This window comes from Ambystoma mexicanum, chromosome 1q (assembly GCF_040938575.1).
Source record: "Ambystoma mexicanum isolate Mex_15411 chromosome 1q, UKY_AmexF1_1, whole genome shotgun sequence".
In the NCBI taxonomy this organism is placed as follows: Eukaryota; Metazoa; Chordata; class Amphibia; order Caudata; family Ambystomatidae; genus Ambystoma; species Ambystoma mexicanum.
The window spans coordinates 577,295,077-577,319,181 of NC_090922.1; the positions used below are offsets into that span (position 1 = coordinate 577,295,077).

A 24,105-nucleotide genomic window follows, 5' to 3' on the forward strand; every position below is an offset into this window, starting at 1 on the left:
GATTGAGGGACAGGAGGTGTGTAATACCGGCAAACATGATAAGGTTCACCATTTTAAAACTAGACAAAGGAACATGTAATTTCATTTAATGAAAACCATTGAACTGAACAGACACTCTGTGTTACGCCAAGAGAATGGAAATACCAAATATAATGTGTTACTGAAGTTGGGGCAGATTGGGTGGGGCATATTGTGACGACACGCAAACACAACATGTATGTATTTGTCTTTGTCCCGGGCACATGGGCAGTCCAGCAACAAAATGCATAGAGTCCAGTTATGGCATAGCGCTCAACCTTTCATGGCCACTGGGCAGGTGGAAACACCCGATTTTCTATTTGGCAGGTGAATGCCCATTGGTTCCTAAGGGCATGTAGGGAGCTTGGCGGTGAGAGAGCTGCCAAAGTGGCGGGTGACACCTGCCAAAAGCGTGTGAGTTGAGAGGTATGCGTATGGGTTCCCCCAGCATCAAGTTTGTTGTTAAAGGGATAGTCCAGTAAAAAAATGTATTTTAAAAATAGATATGCAACATTAAAAAAATAATACTAGCACTTTTTTTAAAAAACTTCCTATGTAAAAGTTTGAGCTATTCAAGCTCAAAATTCGCAAACGCAAGCACATGGGCGCATCCATTTAGTGAAATGGATGCCCGCCTGTGCTGGCTTTTGCTTTTGCGGCACTAATGAAGGAAAAGCCAGCCAGCTGTAGTAAACAAAAGCTACCGCTGGGTGGCTTTTCCTTCATTGGTGCTGTACGCGGAGGACGGGGACCGGAGACCAGAGCAGGAAAGCTGCAGCTGAATCTCGGTAAGTGCTATTTATTTTTTTTTAAAAATAAGCACTAGCTGCATTTTTTTTCTAAGTTTTCCGGGCTAAAACCGCAGCTTTAAAAACGTTGTATTTATGTTTGCGGTCGCTTTTGAAGCGACCGCAAACATAAATACAACGTTGTGTTTGAAAACGCTGCGGTTTTTCTTTCCAAGTTTCTCAGGCTCCTCCAGCTCGGAGGAGCCTGAGAAACTCGGAAAGAAAAACCGCAGCGTTTTCAAACACAACCGCGTTGTGTTTCTGCCTGCTGTGGCTATCACTTTGGGTCTCCGGTGCTCCCCCATTATATTAAAAAAAGACAGTCACAAGGGGGCACGGATGGGGTGACCCCTGGGGGAGCACCGGAGACCCAAAGTGACACTACCCTTTACGAACGTCATATCCTGATTCCAGGCAGCATCAGAGTGAGCGAGATCTGCAGCAGATAACCGCGGACAATAAGAACGAGTGGAGGGCTTTTTTTCGCCAGACCCACGATTCCTGGAGGAGGCGGAGCCGGGAGTGTCACGTGACCTTGCACGTGACCCAGCTGAGCGCTGAATACAGCGAGCCCACCACCCTTGCGGCGCTAAACCCGACAGGTGCAAAGGGCGCTTGCTGTTTTGTGGCTGTTCGGTGCGTTGGGAGCCGCACTACTAAGGCCGACACTGCGGAGCACAGCAGGAAAGTGTCGACTGTGGCCCTTGGGAGCCCTAGGAGCGGGCTGGAGATGATGCCAGGAAGACCCGGAATCCCGCAGACCCGAGCGCAACTAAGGAAAGCCGAGCGGGATGAAATCACGATGGCCGGAAGAAAGACGCTGCTAGCCCACGGAAGAGCGGTAAGTGTGTTGGCTAACAGCGCAGAAAAACCTTGCTATGATCTTAAGGGTCTGAGTCTGCCACCTCGCAAATCTTTTGATCAGAGAGTTAATGGTGTTAATATTACAAACACCATGCCCACAGAAGGATCACTAGACTCAGCATCAAAAACAGCAGAGCATGCGATTGACTGCCTAGAGGCAACCCCGTGCACCCCATACCGCAGCCCCTGCGATAGATTGGAGCAATTGGACGCGCAAATGGACACGCAGGTCCTAGAAAGAGAAGCGGCCAAAGAGGGGGAGCATGTGATATGCCCAATCATAGAAAGAGAGGAGCAGCCGGAGTATCAGACCCTGAATGAGGTCTTGGAGGCACAATGTAACACAAGAGATAACCTCTGTACCCCTGATCAAGCCAACGCGAGTGCTCTCATAGAGAGGGCCTCCAACAAAAGTAGAGTTGTCACGCACTCCAATGGCCCCCTAATCAAAGAGATAGGTATGCCAAATTCAAATCCTGATCGAGCGAATCCGCACAGTGAAATCTGCTCGCTGAAAATACTAGCATGGAAGAATGTCGAGGAGATAATAAGAAAAGATATGGAGAAAGTAAAAAGCATCTCAGTGTTAAATGGGTCTGGACCTCCTAATTTGGCATCAATGAGGCTCCAAAAGCGATGGGAAACCTCTAAAGAAAGCCCCACAAAGGAACTACCACCTGATAAAAGTAAATTGGTCAAAAATTTGGAGACGAGGGAAAAGCCAGGGCAACCCATAATGATGAACAGTCAACAAGAACAAGAGCGATGGTTACCAGATGAAATGAGTGATGCTATTTCGGAGGACGAGGAAGGCATGATAAGTCGGAGACCGTGTGATTCCATCAAAGTAAGAAATCCACTCGAAGAAGATATATGGAAGCCGGCAGAGGAACTTTCCTCCATGGCCAATAAGGAGGAAGACCCCCACCAACAACCTCGACGAAGCTCCATAGCTATTGCAGATCAGTTGATCAGAGATTTAACCCGATTAAATGCCAAAATGGCGGCCCCAAGTGCGAGCCGCCAACAAAATATTCAACAGCAAGGAAACATCTCAAACCAAACGGCTCCCGAAGAGAGCGGTAAGGATCCCGGAAGAATGGAGGACTCAAATTTGTATCTGAGACAGATAGAGAAACGAAGGACTGAAGTACATTCAAGGCATTACTTCCACACACATAGCTCGGACTCCGACCTCCACCAATCACAAAAACATAAAAAGGAAAAAAGAGACATAGGAAATCACAAATGTTTCTGTAAATATATCAAGGAACATCTGAAGGTCCGGGTCGTGGTCGTCTACAATACCTACAAGAAACACCGAGACCGAAACAGAAAAAGAGGAAGTCGAACAGGTTGAACATAACATGACCAAACTACCGCAAAGGAAAATAAGGACTAGGACCTTAACATCGAAAGCCATGATCGAAAAAGTGGTGAATGAATTACGACCAATTATGATGTCAGCAACGACAATAGCAACAACGCCGTTAACAAAGCTCTATGAGCAACTAAATGAAACATGCAAAGACCAGAACACACTGATCGCGCTGCTAAATACGAAAATTATTAAAATGGAAGGGGATATTTTGGAAATGACTCTACAAAACCAAATGTCATCTCGTGGATATGAACACGCGACAAACACACTGAAAGACGCCCTGAAAAATAATGCCGAGGATAAACGGTTATTTGCAGAGGTAGCCAAACACGCGCTACTATCCTTGAATAAAGAGCTGGAGAAAAGGTATATTCAAACCAAAAGACCCGATCAGTGCCCGGATCAGTGTGAAATGATACCGGAAGAACAAGAGTCCCAAATCCAGTTAGTCCCAACGAATGAGCTCCTCCCATTAAAGCAAATAAGAGTAGAGGATAGAAATGAGGTTGGAACAAACAAAAAATCAATCCCAAGGAAACATGACGTGATTAACGCAGATCAAGAGGGGAAAGAACATGATCACCAACACAAAGACAACGTGCAAGATCCAAAGACTACAGGATCCGGAACCAAAGAGATGGAGAATAGGGGGCCATCTGGCGGAGTCTCTGGCAAGGCCAAAAAAAGTGAGGACATACGAATATGCGAGCCGGAGGTAATAGTCGACTCCTCAACCTCCGAAAATATCAGTAATGTGAGGGCCAGATTGGACGATAAAACAGAGGATTCACGAACAAGAGAGCCAGTGGTGCCACTAACCACTGAAAATAGCAACAATGAACGTGAAGACAATAGGATGAGAGGCGTGAGACCAACACAGCCAATACTTAGAAATAAGAGCCCTGATAAAGATTGGTATGAGATATTTGAAAAACATCCATCAACCAATCCAAAGAATAGTGGAAACGGGTTAATAAATGGTAATAACAAACAAGGGAAATGTAAAAGGAAAACAAAAAACTTGTCGGCCCCAAAGAATAAGAATGCCAAAAACACAGCAAACTTTTTTAGAAATATCAAGGCCCTAAACGTGACAATAAATAATACAGAGTTGACCAAAGAGGAGGCCAAAAAACTTGCGGTGAGTGATCCAAATACTGGACAAAATCAAAATAAGGAGCAAGAAATGCCTAGCCAAAACGGTAATGCCTTAATAGAACTCAATCAAGTTGAGGAAGATGAAGATCTGATGAATATGTCAGGATACAGCACTCATGATGATACAGACGATGAGTCGGGAAGTTTGATAGAGGTGACCAACAAAAAGAAGGATGGGGAGAGACATAAGGATTCTACGAGAGAGAGGGTGCCAGAGCGTACAAACGATGAACCGATAAACAGGAGAGTGATACGCCTGATTTGCCCATCGGAAAAGATGGAGGGTGTGCTGGTCGAAACAAGTGAGGACGATACCTGGGCAAAAAAAACATTTTACACCATGGAAGAAAAATTAAAAATTAGTCTATTGAAAAACAAACTAGCCCTGGAGAAACAGAGGATGCAGACTACCTTAGAAGTAAAAGAGGGCTCAAATTACCCAGAAGTGGAACCATCAACAGACAGAATGCCAAAGCCCACTAAAATAGTGAATGAAAAGAGCGAAAGAAATGAGAGAACCAAAGAAGACTCGAGAACCGGAAATAAGCAGGAGAAGTATAACTCAAAGGAGGGACAACTAAAGTTCAGGGTCCTGATTGAAAAGATTGAACAAAATAAGAATGATACATCGCCGAATAGGAATACAATACTACAATTGTTTCAAACAATACCGGTATTACGAGTAATCCGAAGTATCGAATTAAGCAGAGTCGAAATGATAAAAGAATATGGGCGTGTAAGTACCTTGTTACACATTGACTCAAGGAAGACCACAGTTCTGATTATGATGTGTGAAAGGCAAATAATGGAAGCAGGATACCAAATCTATGAGGTAGATAATCTACTAGCCCCAAATCAGTGCTCACAGAAGGAAAATCAACAGCAGCATGCCGAGCAGCACGAAAGGCAGGGGAGTGCGGAAAAAGGCACTGAAGTCGGTGATGATTGTAGAAAATTGAGGGATTTGATAGTCGACCCAAAAGGCCTAAAAATCGAAATAACAGTGCCGAATATACCCGCCACGGAAGATCTAACCCAGCAAGCTCAGAACGGAAATAACCCTAAACCGGAAATAGATGCAGCCGAATGGGCATGGATAGCTAAAGCCATAAATAACCAACCACGAAGCTAATGCCAAAGGGACAAAAACATCATAACATGGGCAACTTGGAATACCAGAGGATTCGCACATCTTGCCAACAGTTCCAACGAACTGCTGAGGAACTGCGATATCGTATGTCTCCAAGAGACATGGCTAGCCAGTTGCCCGTGCATAGAAGGTTTTGAGGTGGCAATGAATCCGGCCATAATAAAAAAAAAAGGGAAGACCCATGTCGGGTCAACTAATCTTGGTGAAACACAAGAGCGGGTTTGTGATAAAGGAGTCCATGAATCTGTCAAATTACATACAATATGCAAAGGTCGAGGCCAATGATTTTGAGGACACACAAAAAATCATAAGGATACATATTTACAACATCTACTGGAACAATCAAGAAGCTAAACAAGAGAACTTAATGGACGACCTGTTGGATGCCATTGATCACTTGAAATCAAAAGAGAGGGATGCAAAGATAGTGATATGTGGAGACTTGAATTTGAAATTAATAGAAATCGTTAACAAACCCAAATCGAAAAAAGAACGATCAGTAAAGGAAAGGAGGAAGGAACAAATGTGGTTCGAAGAGATGGACGATCGCGCTATGATAATGATGAATGGAAACACAATGGGCGATAGACCGGCAGTAGAGACATGGGAGAGAGGTAATCAGAGGTCAATCATAGATTATTTTTTCGTGACAGAAAACATCGCTGCAGAAATGTCCTCTATGAAAGTGATAAAATCGACACAGAGTGACCACAACCTTGTCTCACTGATGTGGAGCCAACCCACTCATAAGAAAACCTCACAGAAGCACCAACAATATGAAGTGGAACCCGGAAGAACAAGGCTGAGAATGACGGCCACGGAAATAGAATCACTTGCAGAGGCCATAAATCCTGATTCATGCTATTTGAAGACCTCAACAACAGAGTACAGTGAATTTATGGAAATCTACAGGGTGAAAGTTAAAGGTCCGAAGAAACTACAGTACAAAAAGCATGTACACGATAAAGAATTAGCAGAAAAAAAAAGAACCCTAAGGAAAAACTGTAGAAAGCTAAAGCAAACAAATGACACGAAATATAAGCAAAAGACAAGTCTGTTAAAAAACAACTATAGGTCATGGGTGAGGTTGCATAGGGCCAAATTAGAGCAAAATGATGCGGAAGCCATGCTGAAGTCACTGAGGCAGCGAAATTCCAGAGGATTCTGGTCTCTGCTAAATGAAGTAGAAAATCCCCAGAAAGCAATAATGAAGAACATGGTGACAGAAAGTGAATGGGAGAAGCACTACACATCCCTGTTCGAGAAACAACTTAAAAAAGAAACACCGTTTTTTCCGGAAATACAACCATGGGATCTAAGCTTCAAACGCATAGATATAGTAACCTGCATTAAAAAATGTAGTGATTCAAGAGCAGCAAGACCTGATGGCTTATCAAATTTGATGCTGAAACAAAACATCGACGAATGGGCCGCGTTCTGCGAAAGACTTTTCCAAAACATCACAAAAGAGGTCAGACTCCCTGCATCATGGAAAGAAGGCATCATAGTGCCGATATTCAAGAAAGGATGTCGCCTGAAACCAACAAACTACAGGCCAATTGCCCTGTTAGACGTACTGGGGAAGATCTTTGCAACTATGCTCTTACAGAAACTGAATACATGGCTAAAAGAAAGTAAGTCAATTGATGTCCGACAAGCTGGCTTTGTAAAGGGCGTGGGATGCAACTTAAATCTGCTAATATTGAACTTAGTAAAAATGGAAGCAATAAGATCAGGCCAGAAAGTGTATTTAGCTCTGATTGATCTGGCTCATGCTTTTGATGGGGTAGACAGAGAAACGCTACGGCAAAATCTGAAAGATCGAGGCTGCCCATTGAGCCTTATCCTGGCCATAAAAGAATTATATTCGCAAACATCTGTAAAAATTCGATTGGATGACCAGGGAAATCACTCAAAATCAATACCAACGGCCAGAGGGATAAAACAGGGCTGTCCACTGGGCGCTACTCTATTCAACTTTTATATATCAGAAGTGGGTAGGGTGTTTGAGGAAGTTCGAAGCACGCCCCCCACGATAAATGGTAACAAACTGAGTTGGCTCCTCTACGCAGACGATATGGTAATTTTAGACCTTACACCTATAGGGCTGCAACGGAAATTAACAGCATTTAAAGAATATACAATAAAAATGGGCTTGGAGGTCAATGCAGAGAAATCCGAGATCCTGACCCTAGAAAATCTAAAGGGTCCCTCATCAAGAAAACGCCAATTCCAATGGTCACTCGGAAATGAGAAACTTAAAAAAGCAAAATGCAGCAGATACCTAGGGGTGTACATCAACTCAAGTCTGCGAGATGAACCTATGGTAGTTAAGACCCTGAGTAAATGTAAACAGCTGACAGCACAAGCCCGGGTAATCCATAACAAATATGGAAAATTCTCATACAAGCCAGTGATCAACTTCTATAAAAGTAAGGTAATTCCAGCACTAATCTTCGGTGCAGAATGTATGTTCGGATGCTCCAGTGAGATCTGGGCAAGATGTGAGGGGCAATTTTGGAAAAAGATTCTGCAAATACCCCAAAGTTACCCGACCGCTTGTGTAATCTATGAAGTTGGTGTAACAACGCTAGATGCGAAGATCACATGGAACATGCTAAACCTGTACAGGAAAACAATTGAAAATTGTGTCCCCCAATTCGAAATCTTGGCAGAATGGAATAGTTTACAGGCCCACCCGATCCTCCAGCAATGGAGAACAAACTGTAAAAGGATTCTGAAAGAGATAGAAGTAGACGAGAAACAGCTTGTCAACAACCCAAATGGAGTGAAAAAAAAACTAATGGATCTTGACTGGATCAAAACAACAGAAAAAAGAAATTCCCATAAATGCATGAAGAACCATCCCGGAGAAGCAAAAGGGAGAATGCAGCTAACACAATACCTTGAACTGTTTCCATGCAAAGATCTAAGGAGGGCATATCTGCGATTCAGACTGAATTTATATGAAACTAAAGAAGCCCAAATCTACAACAGGAAATGGCCAAATGAAGAGACAACATGCCGTTTCTGTCGAATAGAGTCAGAATCATTAAAACATTTGATACTTTATTGCAGCGAACTTAAGGAATTAAGAACAAAATACCTGGCAACAGAAAGAAAATTAGTCTCCACGTATAGTGATGAAGAATGGCGGGGAAGGCTACACTGCAGTAACAACAAAAAACTGGCGGTGGCACTCACACTGCTCTTGAAACAAATAGAAATCATGTGGGAGAAAATGGAGGATCAAACTCAGACATAATTTGTATACAAAAGAACCTCGGAGTATGGACTCTCCAAGAGACTGCGGCGCCGTTCAAATGCTTGATAAATAAGACATTGAGAAATGAAAATGAAGCATTAGAAATAGAGAAATTTTAAGGGAAAATTCGAGCCCCGGAAAGAGCTGAGGGAGTAATCGGACATTGCATATTGTAGAATATATAAGTTTTGATATAAAAAGATTTTCTAAAGTTTGTACAAACTAATGGAAAAAAAAAAAAAAAAAAAAATAGCACTTACCGAGATTCAACTGCAGCTTTCCTGCTCTGGTCTCCGGTCCCCGTCCTCCGCGTACAGCACCAATGAAGGAAAAGCCACCCAGCGGTAGCTTTTGTTTACTACAGCTGGCTGGCTTTTCCTTCATTAGTGCCACAAAAGCAAAAGCCAGCACAGGCGGGCATCCATTTCACAAAATGGATGCGCCCATGTGCTTGCTTTTGCGAATTTTGAGCTTAAATAGCTTAAAATGTTACATATGAAGTTTTAAAAAAAAAAGTGCTAGTATTATTTTTTTAATGTTGCCTATCTATTTTTTAAATATTTTTTTTTACTGGACTATCCCTTTAATATTCCTTTATTAATACATCTGTGTGTTGTTCAAATTCTTCCGTCAGCTTCCACATCTGCATCCCATCGTGAGATAAACATACTCCACAGCATTAACCTCTCAAGCACATCGTAGACTCCAACTTTCCACAATGCTTTCTCTGTGTTTCCATTGTTTCTGGTTTGTGTTCATTATTAGATTTCACCAGGTGCTGAATTAAAGGGCACATGGATACATTTGAATAAAGAACAGCGGTAGCCAGTTATAATGTGGAAAATAAAATGTCGAAAAAAATGATCTCGAAAAAAAAATGTCAAAAAAATAATTAGCATGTGTTATTTTTTATTTGTATGTTATTTTTGTGTTTAGCTAGTAAAAAAAACGGGAGGCTTTGGGGGAACCCCCCATTAAAAAATGTTTTTTACAAAAATTCATTTTTTTTTTTTTAGATTATTTTTTTCGATATTTTTAAATTCGACATATTCACTATAAACCAAGAACAGCTACTGAAATATATTTCTGTTGTTTTCTACACAGCTACATCCTCTCTTTCTGCAAATGTCATCGTATCCAGATACCCAGTGACGGGTTCTTCAACAGGCAGTGGCAGATAAACCTAAATCGCTGGATTGTAATTACTCTTTGTGGGACAATCGCCTGGGACCGATATGCCCTTTGGCGATACCAGCATCTAGGAGCAACTTGACATCGTTTACGGTGGTCTAGCAAGAAGCTGATGCAGAAGCCTTGCGATTCAAGGTGCGTCCAATGTGCTTCTTCTACCTAAAGGAACACCGTGTGGCTCATGATAAAGATTTGATGTTCGAACAGAACAAAATCAAAAATGTGGTTGAAAATGGAAATTGGCGGATGTTCTCAGAGTGTTTAATGTGAAATAAAAGCACATTATAAATTACACTATATTGGTGTTTCCTTTAAAAATAGTGTTTTGAGCTCCAATTTGGGAAGCACTGTGGGAAGAGGATGTGTGTGTTGATATTCTGGGTTCTGTGTCAACTAACGTAAAGACGTAGGTGATGACTGGGCGCATTTGGCTATGTTACACACTAACGTCATGAAAATAGGTGGAGAATATTGCTAGGAATAGTTATGTCAGCTTCAGGGGCGGGGGATATGATTTAGTGCCGCAAGATCAGTTCACCTTAGGGCGATGCCCGATTTTGCATGTGTAAAAGTGAGGATAACTAAGGTAACGTGCATAGGAATTTTTTTTTATATGGATCAACATATGCTTATAATGACTTGCTGGGTCGAGACAATAACATTTTTGAGCACACTATTCCATATAACCTCTCAGCAATGGTCTCTCAACCTGCTGCACTACCCTGGTAACCTTCTACTGTAAAGCTTATCTATGCATCCCTTAATGTACTAACACTCACTGCATTATCAACAGTAGTTTGGGCGCACCGCTGCCATGGAAGTGATCTCAGGTGTAATTAATGTACAGTGTGGAGTTTTGAAAGAAGCAGCATGAAAGAAATTGCTCAATTTTTAAACTATTATTTTGAATATTTTGAGCGGAGTTTCAAATGCCAACCTCTGCCACGTCCAAATTGCACCCCCACACCTTTGTGGGATCCCCTTTCCATTTATTCCATTTCCACCACTGCGCATCTATTAATGACCTCCCAGAACAAAGATACCTCTAGTTGTTTTGGCATTCCTAATTTATTCCCGGCCACAATCAGGGCACGTGTTGCTTTCCCAACACATTATACGTAACGTAGCCCTCCTTTCAACTGTTCCCTATGACGAAACAATGACGCTCATTTTTTAAGGCACCGCCCCCATCCCACTGACTCAAGTGCAGCTTGCTAAAAGATCCCCACCTCGTGTTCGATAACGTCACAGCAGGTGCATCGGCGCTGTTCACTTTCTTGGGCCCTCTAACTCTGCACAAGCCCGTCGTAGCGATCTCGGTGTCTTTACCATTGACAATCTCCTCCAATCTTATCACGGGCTAGCCATGCAAAACGTCCTACGATTGGATCACTCTGTGGTGTCCGTTTTTGATGCGTTCTCTCTCTGGTTGCTTATTTCTCTCTCCCCTCACATTCTTCCAGTTAGCATCATCCTGATGACGTCGTATAAAATCACTGCCTACGGTAGAGCATAGGATTCATTTTACCCGATTGTCTTGTAAATGTGCTGTTTAAAGTAATAAGCATTTAGCATGGGCCTAAATTGTACAAGGCTGAGGGAGCCCAGCGCTTAGTAAGAGGCAGTTTCAAGATGGCCACTCTCAGAGACCGTTTTTAATGTTCGTTTTGCTTCCTGCTCGCGTTCCCAAAAATAGCAACTCGATCGGCAATTAAATACATCTCATAAAAATAAACGTAGGATGTCCCCAATCTTTTGAGATTTTTAAACGATAAATATAAAAGCATTATGATATACAATAAGACTAGCATGCCACGTCCTCGATCAATGGACGTAAAACTAATGGATACTACATAGAAAAACGCCTGCTTTAATCACCTCCAACTGCGAAATGACTTCAAATTGTGGATTAGAAAGATATATAAATCACAGCCTCATTTCCCACGAGTAATCGGTCGTCAGCAAGGGAGTTAGAACGTTAGTCGGGAACTATAGAGCTGTGGCCGCGCTACTTCTCCGCGCGCAGCCTGCTGGGATCAGAACGGGATGCCGCCGCCACTAGCGCGCAGGTGCCGGAGGCCCCGGGAGATCCGCACAGTGGAGGAGCGGGCAGCTTACGACGCGAGGATGGCTGGTAGCGCGGGGGAATGGTGCCTCATGGAGAGCGACCCAGGAGTCTTTACTGAACTCATCAAAGGCTTCGGTGAGAAGGGGTAGCGGGTTCCGAGGCAGAGAGGCTCTCATTGGTGAGGGCATTTGTCTTTGTGGGCTGTATGAAGAGCTATGTCCACACATCTGTAGGCTTCGGAAGGAGTTGCTATTTTCCCGCAAGACCCTGCGTACAATGTGCTTGCTGTGAAGTTAATTGCATGTTCATTATCACTAAAGTTGCTCAGTGTGCTGGTGTGCAGACCGTTCTATCAATCTGACACTAAAGACTGTTGAACTGTCTAGTTTTGTCACTTGACCTGTCATTGAAGCAGGCGAAATCAGCGTGGTATGTGACATACAATTGTATTTATAATGGACAACAATGTCGTTTTTATGCATAATCTAACAAACCTCAATTGCACGATTTCCAGAACCTGTAAAGCTGCAAAAGCATGTTGCTGTATAGTTGCCAACGTTTTTTTTCTTCACTTCCCATTAGTGCGTTGCAAGAACATATATTTTTAATCCATAAACCTTCAAACTATACATACAAGTATTACTTTGCGGAAAGTTGGGTGCACTGTTGCTGATGTTTTGTAACTGTCCATGAACGCCAGAACCTCTTAAATGTACAGCCTCCACGCTAGAGTTTGGCTTTCTTTAGCCTGCAATACAGGTTTTCCACACTAACGAATGTCGTGTTTCTTTTAAAGACCCGGAAGCGAATGGTTATGTTCTGTCTTTTCTCTGTACTTGATAAGTGTAGAGATTAACCTAATTCTCCGGTCTTGACCTAGAATCATACATTACTCCTAAAACATCTTGCAATAGCAGTCGTTCATTTTTTAAAAGGTCTCTAATGTTGTACTTAATCGTTTTCTGTATTTCATCCGAAAATGCTACTAAGTGCAATTTCTTTTATTCTTATCCCCCATAAACACTCGTGTATTAAACGTTTATGCAACTGTTCATAAAATAAGGGGTCATATTATAGCAGTGTTCCAAATACATATCTGGAATAAGGACATTTATTATGTGATTAAAAGGTAACCTATTGGTATAAAATACTTGATGGCTTTTGAAATAATAAATCTCTAAAAGTATTGCATTTGTGGTGTTTTCATACTATGCGTTAACTGTGACGCGTAACTTGTTCCTTCCTGTATGTATAATGCCCTGGCAAAACAAAAGTGGGGATGGCTGGAAGGTTCAGAATTCATCTTAACCTCCTGGCATTGCTTTGGGCACCCTCCATTTTTCTTTGCCTGCCAATCCATTACAAAAGGGGAAATACCATCATGGCCTGGCTCTGAAGAGGCAGGAGTAGGTAGGTGACTTGTGGCACAAGATTTGCAAAGTTCCAAGGCTCTGCTCGGTACAGCGGCTGTAGAGGGGTAGCCCCTGAGAGCTGGTTGGTCAGGATCCCTTCCAAAGGTTAAGCGAGCACCGATCCTCAAGCAGGGGCTGAGACACTCTGGTCCAGGTTTCGAACCTCCACAAGATCTGGACAGAAGAGTATGGCTTCAACGGGATATCACTGGAGTCCATGCTGGTCAGCTTCAGGGGTAGTCTTCCGGTCATCAGTGGGCTGCTCTTTGTGGAAGCCTTAACCCCAACAGTGATTTGAGCCATCCTTTTGTCCAAGATTCAAGCTAGCAGCAAGCCAATCAATGGTTAGGATCTGCACCATTCAAACAGCCGGTGCCTATTAATGGATGTCCACCACATCTGCCCAGCAACAGACATTCAGAAACCAGAGCTGTGGATTACAGTAGATGGCTACAAACAAGGTGAGCAGAAGAAAGGCTGGAAACCCAAGTGCTAATACAGTTTAGTAATATATCAAATTAGTTGTACATGCGTATAGAGACAAGTCGCAGCAGGTGAGTGTACCAATTTGCAGGGTTTACTGCTCAAACCAACACGTTAAGTAACCTAAATAAACAATGATACTTTCACACTGCGCATAAGTCCAAAGTCTTGTTTAATTTTCTGAACTATGTGCTTTTCGGCGATACGCGGTGATTTTCCAAAAGGCAATGTTCAGAAAATTATTTTGCCGTAACAGCGAAGACATACAGAGATCAGTAGTGCGACTCCACACCCACCTTGAATACATAAAGGGTCCAAGTTGTATTCAAGAACGTGCAAGCCTCAGAAGAAGAGCATAAGCTCAAAACACTTGTCTGGCTGATTTGGAATCTAACTCACTATATGCAGTTGAGCATTAAACAAGACTTTGGACTTATGCGCGCAGTGTGAATATCATTGTTTATTTTGGAGTAGATGGCCCCGGCCCTTTTCTCTGGCATACACACAATTAGTGAAGTCTCGTATGCCAGAGGTCTGTGGGTTACTACGAGCATACCCGTTCAGCTCCCAGGGCCCAACAACCCTTCCCCCAGAACAAACTGTGGACTCGGCCAAGGGCAAGTTAGAACTGTTGATTACAAAAACGGACACGGATAATACAGGACATTAAATCTTCACAGTCGCCGCTCCCAAACCTGCGGCAAACCTTTTTGTTGCAAAGTAACGTCGCAGCATGGGCCCTTCCCTGAAAAACCTATACCACTTACTGGTTGGGTGATCCGAGTGGTATACCATATAGATTGCCCCTATGGATCTTGGTTGATTGGCCCTCTCATGTCAGGTGGCTGGTCTAACCCTTCCCCAAATAATTGCATTGTGGCAGGGTCGCAGGATTACCATTGGCCCTTGCCCCTGCCGTCCACCCCTGGATTTCTGTTCTATGATTGGCTGAACTGGTCACCCCCCCCGCCCAAGCCTCGGACCCAGTTCTCAGCGCTCTGTGCACCTCTTCAATGTGATGAGAATGACTGTTCCCAATGTATTTGTTAGCAGTACCACTTTTGCCTGTGAAAGTGCTCTCCTTTTTGCAATCTTGTTGACAAGTTAATGTGTCACTTCATATTTGTGTTGCTGAGAACTAGTTAGTCTTCCCACCGCAGTTGAATAACCATTGCCTCGCTCGGCCGCATCACGTGGTTGAGGACCACGGAATCAAGTTCTTCTCGTCTGCAATTTGAGAATTAATTCAGATTTTTTGCATCATGTCGTTTTAAGTTTGGAATGTGCTGCTTCGCTGTGAGCCCTGGCCTTCCTGTTCTGTGCAGACTGGTTCAGTTTTCTATGGTCCTGTGGCTTGTGACCTTATGTGATCCTCGTTATACTTATACTATGATTTCTACATATCTATACCATGCTATGTTTTCCATAGGCTAGTCTTATTTGGTCCTTTTAGGCTCCTTATGTGATCCTGTTGTTCCATAAGGTTAGTTGGCATAAGCAGCTGCAAGCTTGCTCTGCATCTTTGCCTTACGATCAGCGTTTGTCCACTTAGCTAATGAGAAGCTTTTGACAGTATGTAAATGTATCTATCCTCTATCTGCAGAACTGTGTAAGCATGTTCTTCGTGTGTTTGTGTAACATTGTACATGGCTGCAAGTGTACTTCGTGGCTAAGTCGTGGTATCCCTAATGACGTCGGCACAGTGGTTTCTTGGCATTAGTCAACGTCATCCATCGAGGCATCTGTCTGAGAGAATATCTTTTTGCATATGTGTCACTCCTGGGAACTGAAAGTGAGTGACTTCGTGCGTTTTTACTCTTCAGGTCGTCATGTTCATGGGGGCGAGGAGGGGAATTTCCGGGACACTCTCTTCAACACAACACCACTTAGTCCATGAAAGCCACCGCTTTCTCTGGGGAATGGGGTTTCAATATAAGGCATTTCCTGACCCGAGAAGACAAGAAGGCCAAAGAACAAGGGAAAACCTCACACCACAGCCATTTTAGGGTGCTAGCTACATTTGGAAGCCATTTCTGCTAAACTCAAGTGCACTAGTAAAATGTGAAATAGTATAAATATCAAATCGTATAAATATCGCAACTGCCACAAGCTTGTCTTAAGCACATTGTAAAAGTAACGTAAAAGCTATTTTATTGTTTTTTTTCAACATGGCTTTTTATTGGCATTTATAAATAACAAAAGCTTTATCCTACTTTAAGACATGCTGTTAAGAAATAACAAGACAAACGGCAACATAACCTCAACTGAGGCTAACGTAAACATAAGGGGGGTGTGTTCCAGGTTGGTCCCGAGGGGGTTGCAACCGTCTCGTTTCAATGTTACAGGGCATCAGTTCACTGGTAGTGGTTGGGTAGACTGCTGTGTACACGGGACGGGGCGACCCTAGTCTGTTAGTCCATTTTCATCAGCCATCTGAGTGATGGTGGCTGTCTGGCTATGCCTGGAAATCTCTGCACAAAGTCAAAAAATGGGTCCCAAATGTTGGGGAACTTGTTCCTGTTTCCCTGGTGGATGGCAGTGATTTTCTCGGCTGCAGCAATGTCCCAACAGTTTACCCACCACACCGGGATTGCTGGGCCTTCTGGAAGTTTCCATAGTTTGGCAATTGAGACTTTGGCTGCAGTTAGCAGGTGTGTGCAGAGGTCTGCCTGAAACTGTCCTTCGCCCGTGTCTCTCAGTAGGATAATGCCTGGGTCCCACGGGATCGATAGGCCTGTGATATGTCGGATTTGTTCCAGGACCTCCCTCCAGAATCTTTCCACTTTCGGGCATGACCAGAGGAGGTGGAATAGTGTTCCTGTGTCTGCGCAGCCTCTCCAGCACTGGCGGTATAGTAGGATTGCATTTGTGTAAAATTTCAAGAGTTCTGTAGCAGACCTTGATGGCTCCCTCCTTTATTCGTCACACATTTGGAGGTCTTGTGGTTTCTTGCCCAGATGCAGTCCCAGCTGGTCATGTCCAGTTCTCTGCCCAGATCTCTCTCCCACCGATTCATGTAGGGTTCCTTGGATTCCGGGTTTGTCTTGTCCAGTAGCCTGTACAGGGTCGAAATCTTCCCCTTGGCGGGACAGCCAATGTTGGAGTTGGGCGTATTGGAACCTCCCGGCCTCTGTCACCTGGACTTTCCTTTTGCAGTCCTCGAAAGTAAGTGGGGTGTCCCCTTCGTAGAAGTCTGCCACATGCTTCAGGGCCTCCGCCTTCCACCTGGAGAAGACATTTTGCCCCTGGCCTGGGGTGAAGTCCGGGTTCTCCCGAACCGGAGAGAGCGGGCCTATCGTATTTCTGCACTTCCACTTCCTAGCTGCTGGCTTCCAGCTGTTTACCGTGTTCCTCGTGGTCGATGGGGGCCTGGCTTTTGGGGGGTATTTAGGCCTTGTGATGTGTGGGAGGGATTCTAGTGGGTATTGGCTTCAGTCCTCCAGCTTCAGCCAGCGGGATTTTTCATCGCCCTGTTGCCACATGAAGGCTGCTGAGAGCTAGGCAGTACCTCTCGACCTCAGGGACTCCATGCCTGCGGACCCGGGGCTTCTAAGCAGGACCTTCCTAGTCACCCGGGGCTTCTTGCTCCCCCAGATGAATTTTAGCATGTTTACCTGCATTTTCTGTTTGGCTTTTTTGGGGAGTGTTACTGGGAGGGCCTGACAGTGGTAAAACAGTCTGAGGATCAAATTAATTTTAGTGTTGTGATCCTCCCCAACCAGGATATCTCTTGGTCTTGCCAGCGGGACATGTCCGATTGCAGGTCCTTCAGCAAGGGCGGAAGTTCAGCTTGTAGGTGCATTGTGCAAGCTTGGGTAGGCGGATGCCTAGGTAGTTTAGGTGTGATTTGGCCCATGTGATCGGGAGATTGGATGATAGTGAGTCTAGTGTTGCTTTCGGAATGTTGATACCCAGTGCCACGGACTTCTTAAGATTGACAGAGAATCCGGAGGCTGATTTGAAGTGATTCAGTTCTTCCCATAGCGCTGTCAGGGATGTGTCTGGATGAGATGGTGTCAGCAACACATCGGCATACAGGGCTGCTTTGTAAGTGTTGTTCTTGAACTTGAGACCCTGGATTGCGGGGCTTTGTTGAATCCTGGCCGCTAATTGCTCCATTGATAGGGCAAAGATGAGAGGTGACTGGGCAGCCTTGACGGGTGCCTCTGGTGATCCTAGAGGACATGACTCAGTTGATTCTCAGGTTTGTGGTGGGGTGCTGGTAATTTGCCATTGTCCATTTCCGAAATTTCACGGCCAACCCGTAATGTCTGTTTCCCCTATGTAGTCCCAATCCAGCATATTGAATGCCTTGTGTGCGTTGAGCGATACCACTGCTAGTTCCCCTCCGGTTCTGTTGGCCATCTCAATGATGTTTAAGGTGCGTCTGATGTCCAGTGTTACGGCCCGGGATTAAGCCTGTTTGGTCCGGGTGGATGAGGTCTGGGAGGAGTCTGGCGAACCTACATGCCAGTAGCTTCAAGAACATTTTGGAGTCCACATTCATTAAGGCAATGGCAATGGGGCGGCATGACGAGCAGAGTTCTGGGTTCGCCCCGGGTTTCGGGGTCAGGATTGTGATTGATTCCTCCATGGAGGGGGTGGTGGAGCCTGTTTTCAGGAAGGAGCTGAAGAGTGAGGCTAGGTGGGGGGCCAAGATGTGGTTACATTTCTTGTAGAATGGTGCCGGCAGTCCGTCGGGGCCATGTTCTTCATTGAGCAGATCACTTCCGCTACCTCCTCCGGGGTTATGGGGTCCTCCAGGGAGTCGATCTGTGGATGGTGGGCCAGACCTGGGACCTTTCGCAGGTAGGCGGTGTGCGGCCCCCTCTGTGGGCTTCCTGACATCACGTTTCTGTGGTGCTTGGTCATGATGGTTAATTTTGCGGGGTCCAAGCAGCGGGGAATCCCGTCTCGATACCGTAGGATTGTGATGTTTCTGGTGTGTACTTTCTTGAGCTTGTGCATGAGCAGGCAGTTGGCTTTGTTGCTGTTGAGGTAGTAATACTGCTTCGTTTATTTTAGCGTTCGGTCTGCCAGGTGCGTTTCCAGGATTACTTTAGCTTTGTGAAGCTCGTTCATGACACTGTCGATTGGCGCTTTTTGTGGTTTGCTTCTTTCTGTGCCACCTCTGTTTCCAGCTCTTCTAGTCTGTGCAGGTGCCTGCGCTTGTGTGCTGCTGCGCAATTTATGGCCACCCCTTGAACCACCCTCTTCATGGCGTCCCAAATCGTAGCCTCCATGGGCCCTTTGCCTAAATTCTCAGCGAAATAGTTGATTAAAGCTTAGTTCTTGGCTGTCTGCTACGTCCGCGAGGATAGTCCTGCAGCTTACAGGTCCTTTGCCGTGGTGCTGGTAGACCCTCTGTTTGGAGTTTCGCTACGACTGGGGCATGGTCAGATTACCCTTAGCCCTATGTGGAAGTCTGCGATGCAGGGGAACAGCATGCTTGCTGCGAGTAGGTCTATTCTGGAGAAGCCTCTGTGGACATGTGAGAAGGTGTAGTCGCAAGCTTTATCATTCGCCAGGCATCCACCGTTCCCGTCTCTCTCAGGAATTCCACGAACCCCAGTGCCTTCGAGAAGTCTGTTCCGGAGGGCGGTAGGGTTTTGTCTGTAGTTGGGTCCGGGGTGAGGTTGAAATCGCCTCCGATTTAGCAGATTGCCTTCTGCAAAAGACGTTATCACTGGGAGAATCCTACTTCGGAAGCGTTCCTGGGCTTCATTTGGGCAGTAGATCGCTATGATAGTTATTGGGAGTTCAACCAGGAGGCCCTTGATTAGCAAAAACCTTCCCTCAGGGGTCCTGCCTGACTGTGACCCTTGATAGGATCGCTAATTGGCTGAGTAGGATCGACCACCCCTCCTCTCTTCTGACCAAAGGATGCAAAATATCTTTTTCAGGTATCTTTGGTATTTGACATGTTGCTCATCCGTGGCCAGGAGGTGGGTTTCTTGTAGGCAGACCATATCTGACTCTAATTGGGCTAGGCAGTGTCCCACGCACTGTTTTCTGGGGGAATTTAGGCCCTGGATATTCCAGGTGATCATAGTCGGATTTATTATTTTTTTATGGATGAACCCATTTAGGGATGCTCTGGATGCGGATGGTGGGTGCTGTTAAACTCTGTCTCACCCGCCCGCGCGGGCGGCCATTGATTTGGGTCCTGTCCTGGTGAATTATGCCCCATTCGTTGTCCACCCCATTTCCTTCCCTCGTGGAACAAAACTTGGTCGTTTGGGCCAGCCTTCGACCAACGGGGACTCCGGCTGGTCCAACGGATCCTGCTGAGTATGAGGCCCTTGGACCTCTGCTGTATGGCGGTGAAAGCTGCATGTAAGATTAGTGTAATTGCTTTGCTTCGGGGGTACAATGTGTAGCCCGCGGTTGTGGCTGTCTGGAATTTGGTGGTGCTTGTTTGGTTTGGGGATTCGGGGAGACTGGTGTTGCCCCGCTTTAGCCGACTTTACTTGGGTGTTTGCCTCTGAGTGGGGGGAGGCCCTGATTCTCCTGCGCTACCTCTCAGTGCGCAACCATGAGCGGTTGGGCTCCTGTGGTTCCCCCTCCCCATACCCCCAGTCCCAATTCCTGCAAGTTTATTCTCCTGCGGGTGAGCATTCACTGCCCCTGCTAGATGGGGAGGGCGCTACAGGGGGAGCCTGGGCTGTGTCTGCTGCTGAATCTGGCTTCCCTTCAGCGGTGAGCGTAGGTCGGACGTTGTTGAGGTGGCCTGCCTCACTGTGCTTCAGTGAGTGTATGCCGTATTGATGGGGGGGTGGGGGGGGCACGGGGCCGCTGCAGCTGCTCCTGTGAGGGGTTCTGCTGATCCTTGGGCTTCTGCCCGGGACTGCTGTTTTCCCAGTGGGTGGGGGCGAGGGTGGCTTGCTGTGCCCGGCCGTGCTACGGCTCGGTTCCGTCTCTGCACTGGGGGGGGGGGGGTGGGCACCCAGGACTGCCCCCACCTCCTGTCCGCTGGTCACTCCCATGGGTAGGGCTTCGGGGAGGGGTATCGCCTGGCCCTGGCTTGCCGCTACCTGACGCTCCGCCTCTCACTGTAATCGCTCGGTGTCTTGAGCTGGGTGCTGTCCAGTCTATGGAGAGCGAGGTGGGTGCCGGCCTCCTCTTCGTTTTCCCCTCGTTAATGGAGCTCCCACTGCACTACAGTGTGTTTCTGTTGGTCCCCGTTCCCAGGGGGCGTTCTGTGCGTCTCCGATTCGGGCTCAGTGGCTCCCCCGGATCATTGAGGCTCTGAGGTCTGGTGGTCCCCGCGCCGGTGTGCTGAGTCTGGTGCAGCTGCTTGCTGCGGGCTGATGGCGCCTGTTTGCTGTTGCTATAACGGTAGGGCTCCTTGGCTGAAGCCGTCCATGGCTAGTGCACTCCTCCGCTTGAGTGTAGTGTGCAGCAGGCTGGTGGTTCACTCACTCCGGGGGCTGCTTATGGCTCAGTGCGCCTCTGTTGCTGCTAGGTGGGTTTTGTGGTGCCGCCCGCCATTTTGAGAGCTGGTAACCTCAGCCCCCCGGCGCTGCTTCAAGCTTGATTGCTCCAGGCGTTGAGCAGTGCCCGGAGTTGGATCTTTTTGTGCAGGACCGCTTACGCCATCAGGAACCTCGTCGGGATGCGCTCTAGAACGCTTATCACCGGAGCATAACGGTTGGATGTGTGGCTTAAGCCGGGAGCTCTTATGGCGCTGAACCGACCCTCATGGCTCCAATCCACGTGCCCCCTCCCGCCCCCCCCCCCACGTAAAAGCTGTTCTATAAAGATCAGAATACAAAGTGTCCTAGCTGCACTTCACTGAGAGGTGATGTGTGCATTTGTTACAATACAAGAATTCACAAAGAAAGTCTCACTCGTTATGGATAGTCTTGGTGACTAGTTGGTTTCCCCATAAGAATGGGGAAAAACTGGCAAGTGAAGTAAAACGAGTGCTTTACTGGCCTCAAAAGTCAGGATAAGGTTCAAAATAAGTCCATGGGAGGAACATGGCAAAAAATCTTTCATAACCGCACCATTTTCTCAACCAAGAACCTGGTTGCACTACATTAACATTTGATGTACCTTAGACACATTAAATTGCTGAGTGGCTTGCTTTTGTCTTTTGACATTACCTCCACATCTCTTCCTCATCCCAGTTCTTCCTGGAAGGCTTATGCCACGGACGGGACCCCTTTTTTTTAGAACTTCCTTTTCTTCCTCATTCGATCCATCACTTCCTATAGGGTGTAAATCCCTGCCCAACCCAGATTTCGTCAGTGCATTCTTTCTGCTGACGGCAGAACTGTGTGCTGCAACTTATCCTTGGTGCTGGGCATTAGCAGACGATGTGAAGTCTATGCTTGGCTCCCGGTGTATAGCAGTTCTATGGACCGGGCCCTCCTGAAAAGTTGAGTTCAACAGTTGAGTGAGGATGTGGTGTGCCTGCCTGACGTGGGCCTGCTGTAGGGTATTCTTGCCTGGGTAGTGTTCTGCTGAAGGCAATCCATCATCCCCACTCAGACATATGACTACTTTGAATGCCTGGTCTGCAGGCTCTCTCCTTGCCCCTCTCTGTCCTTGGCCACCATCTAAAGGCCACCTGGCCAGGTCAGCCTCTTCCTCTCTGAATGGGCTGACCTCACTTCCTCTCTCCATTCCTCTACCTCCTTGGGGATCTGAACATCCACCTGGACTCCCCGGATCCTCTGGGGCTTTTCACAACTTATGCGACTCACTCTCCATTCAACCCTCTGGTCTGACTCTCTGCGGGCCACACGTTGGATGTTCTCATCTCCTTCAGACCCCCTCCCCCCCTAACCCTCTCACTACTCCTCTCCTGGACTGGCCACTTTTTGCTTATTTGAAGCTTCCTGTTCATAGACAAAGGCCTACCCAACACTGCCACCTTCCTTGAGTCATTCGACCTATGAAGCGAGTGTCAGTGGCCACCTTTGCCTCCACTTTCTCTTCCCCCCCCCCCCACCCCTGCATTCTCCTGCGGCTGACTCCCTTCCTGACACACCCCTTTCCAACCTCCACATCTCCAACACTCTAGATATCATTGCCCCTGGGATGAGGATCCGCCTGAAGCCTGCCACCAAGTGCAGTTCCTGGCATGACTCTGATCTGGCTGCTGTGAATTGCAAGTGCAGAGTAGCTGAAAGGAAGTGGGGAGCCCACAAACTGGCCTGCCGCATGCTCAAAAGGCAATACAGACTAAGGTGGTCCATACGAGGTACTGGCCAATCCTACTGCAGTGTCTACCTGTTCTACACCTACCCAGGCCCTCTGCACGCCTCTGGCTTCTCATTTCACCACTAAAACACAGGACATCCTGTCCACACTCTCCTCCTCTTCTCTCTCCACCTCTCGTAGGCCCTCCTTGGCCACCTCTCCTTCTCTCCTCCCTCTCCTGTAACACCGCAGATGTTTTCAGACTAGTCTATTCTATGGAAGTCTCATCCAAACAGGTGTCCTGCTCTTTCATAACCAAGGACAACATTGGTGCTTTAACTCCAGTCTTGACCGATATATTTTTTTCTTTTTTCTCCATAATCGCTCCTTTACTTCGCCACTGGAGCTTCCCCTCTCCTCTCAAGCACTCCCTTGTGCACCCCTACTAAAAAGCCTTCTGCCATCCCCTCCATTCCAGTAAACTATTCCTGGGCAAACTCCTGGAAAAGTTGGCAATCTCCCAGCTAACCCTCCACACTGAATCTGTTGGGTTTGTCTCCATGATCATCAGTCTGGCTTCAGAGCAGCCAGAGGCACGGAAACTGCACTTGTGAACACCTGTGAAGATCTGCTCTCTAATCTTAACTCTAGCTCCCCCTCGTTCTCCTTGACCTTTCCTCTGCATTTGACAGTCGACCACACATCCTGATTACTCGTCTCTGAAGACCCCTGGCATCGCAGATCCGGCTGACGTGGCTGACCTCCCTCCTGGACAAACATTCCCAGGTTCAGCTTGGGTCCTTTCTCTTCACCACTGCTCTCTCCATATGTGGTGTTCCCCAGGGCTCTATCGTCTCCTGCTGACTCTTGAATGTCTATCTGGCCCCTTTAGCCCTCCTGATCTCTACAGTTTCCTCTAATTTTCAGTGTAATGCTGATGACAAACAGCTCTTTCAGGCTACCCTCGGCCTTCTCCTTGCTCATACCTGACTGTCATTGCATGGCGCGCCTCCAACTATCTCTGCCTTAACGCCAGTAAGTCTGAGATCTTTCTCATTGGGACCCCTGCTCTGTTTTTCCCGTCTCACCGCCCTCCTTGGGCCCTCTGCCCTCACCCTCTTGTGAGGCAAAAAACCTTGGGGTCATTTTCAACTCCACTATTTCTCTCTGCACCTCA

General features: G+C 46.4%; 2 protein-coding genes across 3 annotated transcripts in view; one reads left to right on the forward strand and one right to left on the reverse strand.

The window, feature by feature from the left end:
* Positions 1-11,139, reverse strand: part of RO60 (Ro60, Y RNA binding protein) — an 820,045-nt gene extending 808,906 nt beyond the window's left edge. The window contains exon 1 of the mRNA XM_069641073.1: positions 11,045-11,139. The gene's annotated coding sequence lies outside the window, so the exon portion shown is untranslated. The remainder of the gene's footprint in view (positions 1-11,044) is intronic.
* Positions 11,140-11,387: 248 nt separating this feature from the next.
* The window catches only part of UCHL5 (ubiquitin C-terminal hydrolase L5), a 518,067-nt gene continuing 505,349 nt past the window's right edge, over positions 11,388-24,105 (forward strand). Inside the window, exon 1 of one of the 2 annotated variants that reach the window (XM_069641075.1) lies at positions 11,388-12,018. In XM_069641075.1, the coding sequence (XP_069497176.1) occupies positions 11,862-12,018 (157 nt within the window). In that variant the 5' untranslated portion in view covers positions 11,388-11,861. The remainder of the gene's footprint in view (positions 12,019-24,105) is intronic. The other variant, XM_069641074.1, reaches the window with a different exon arrangement.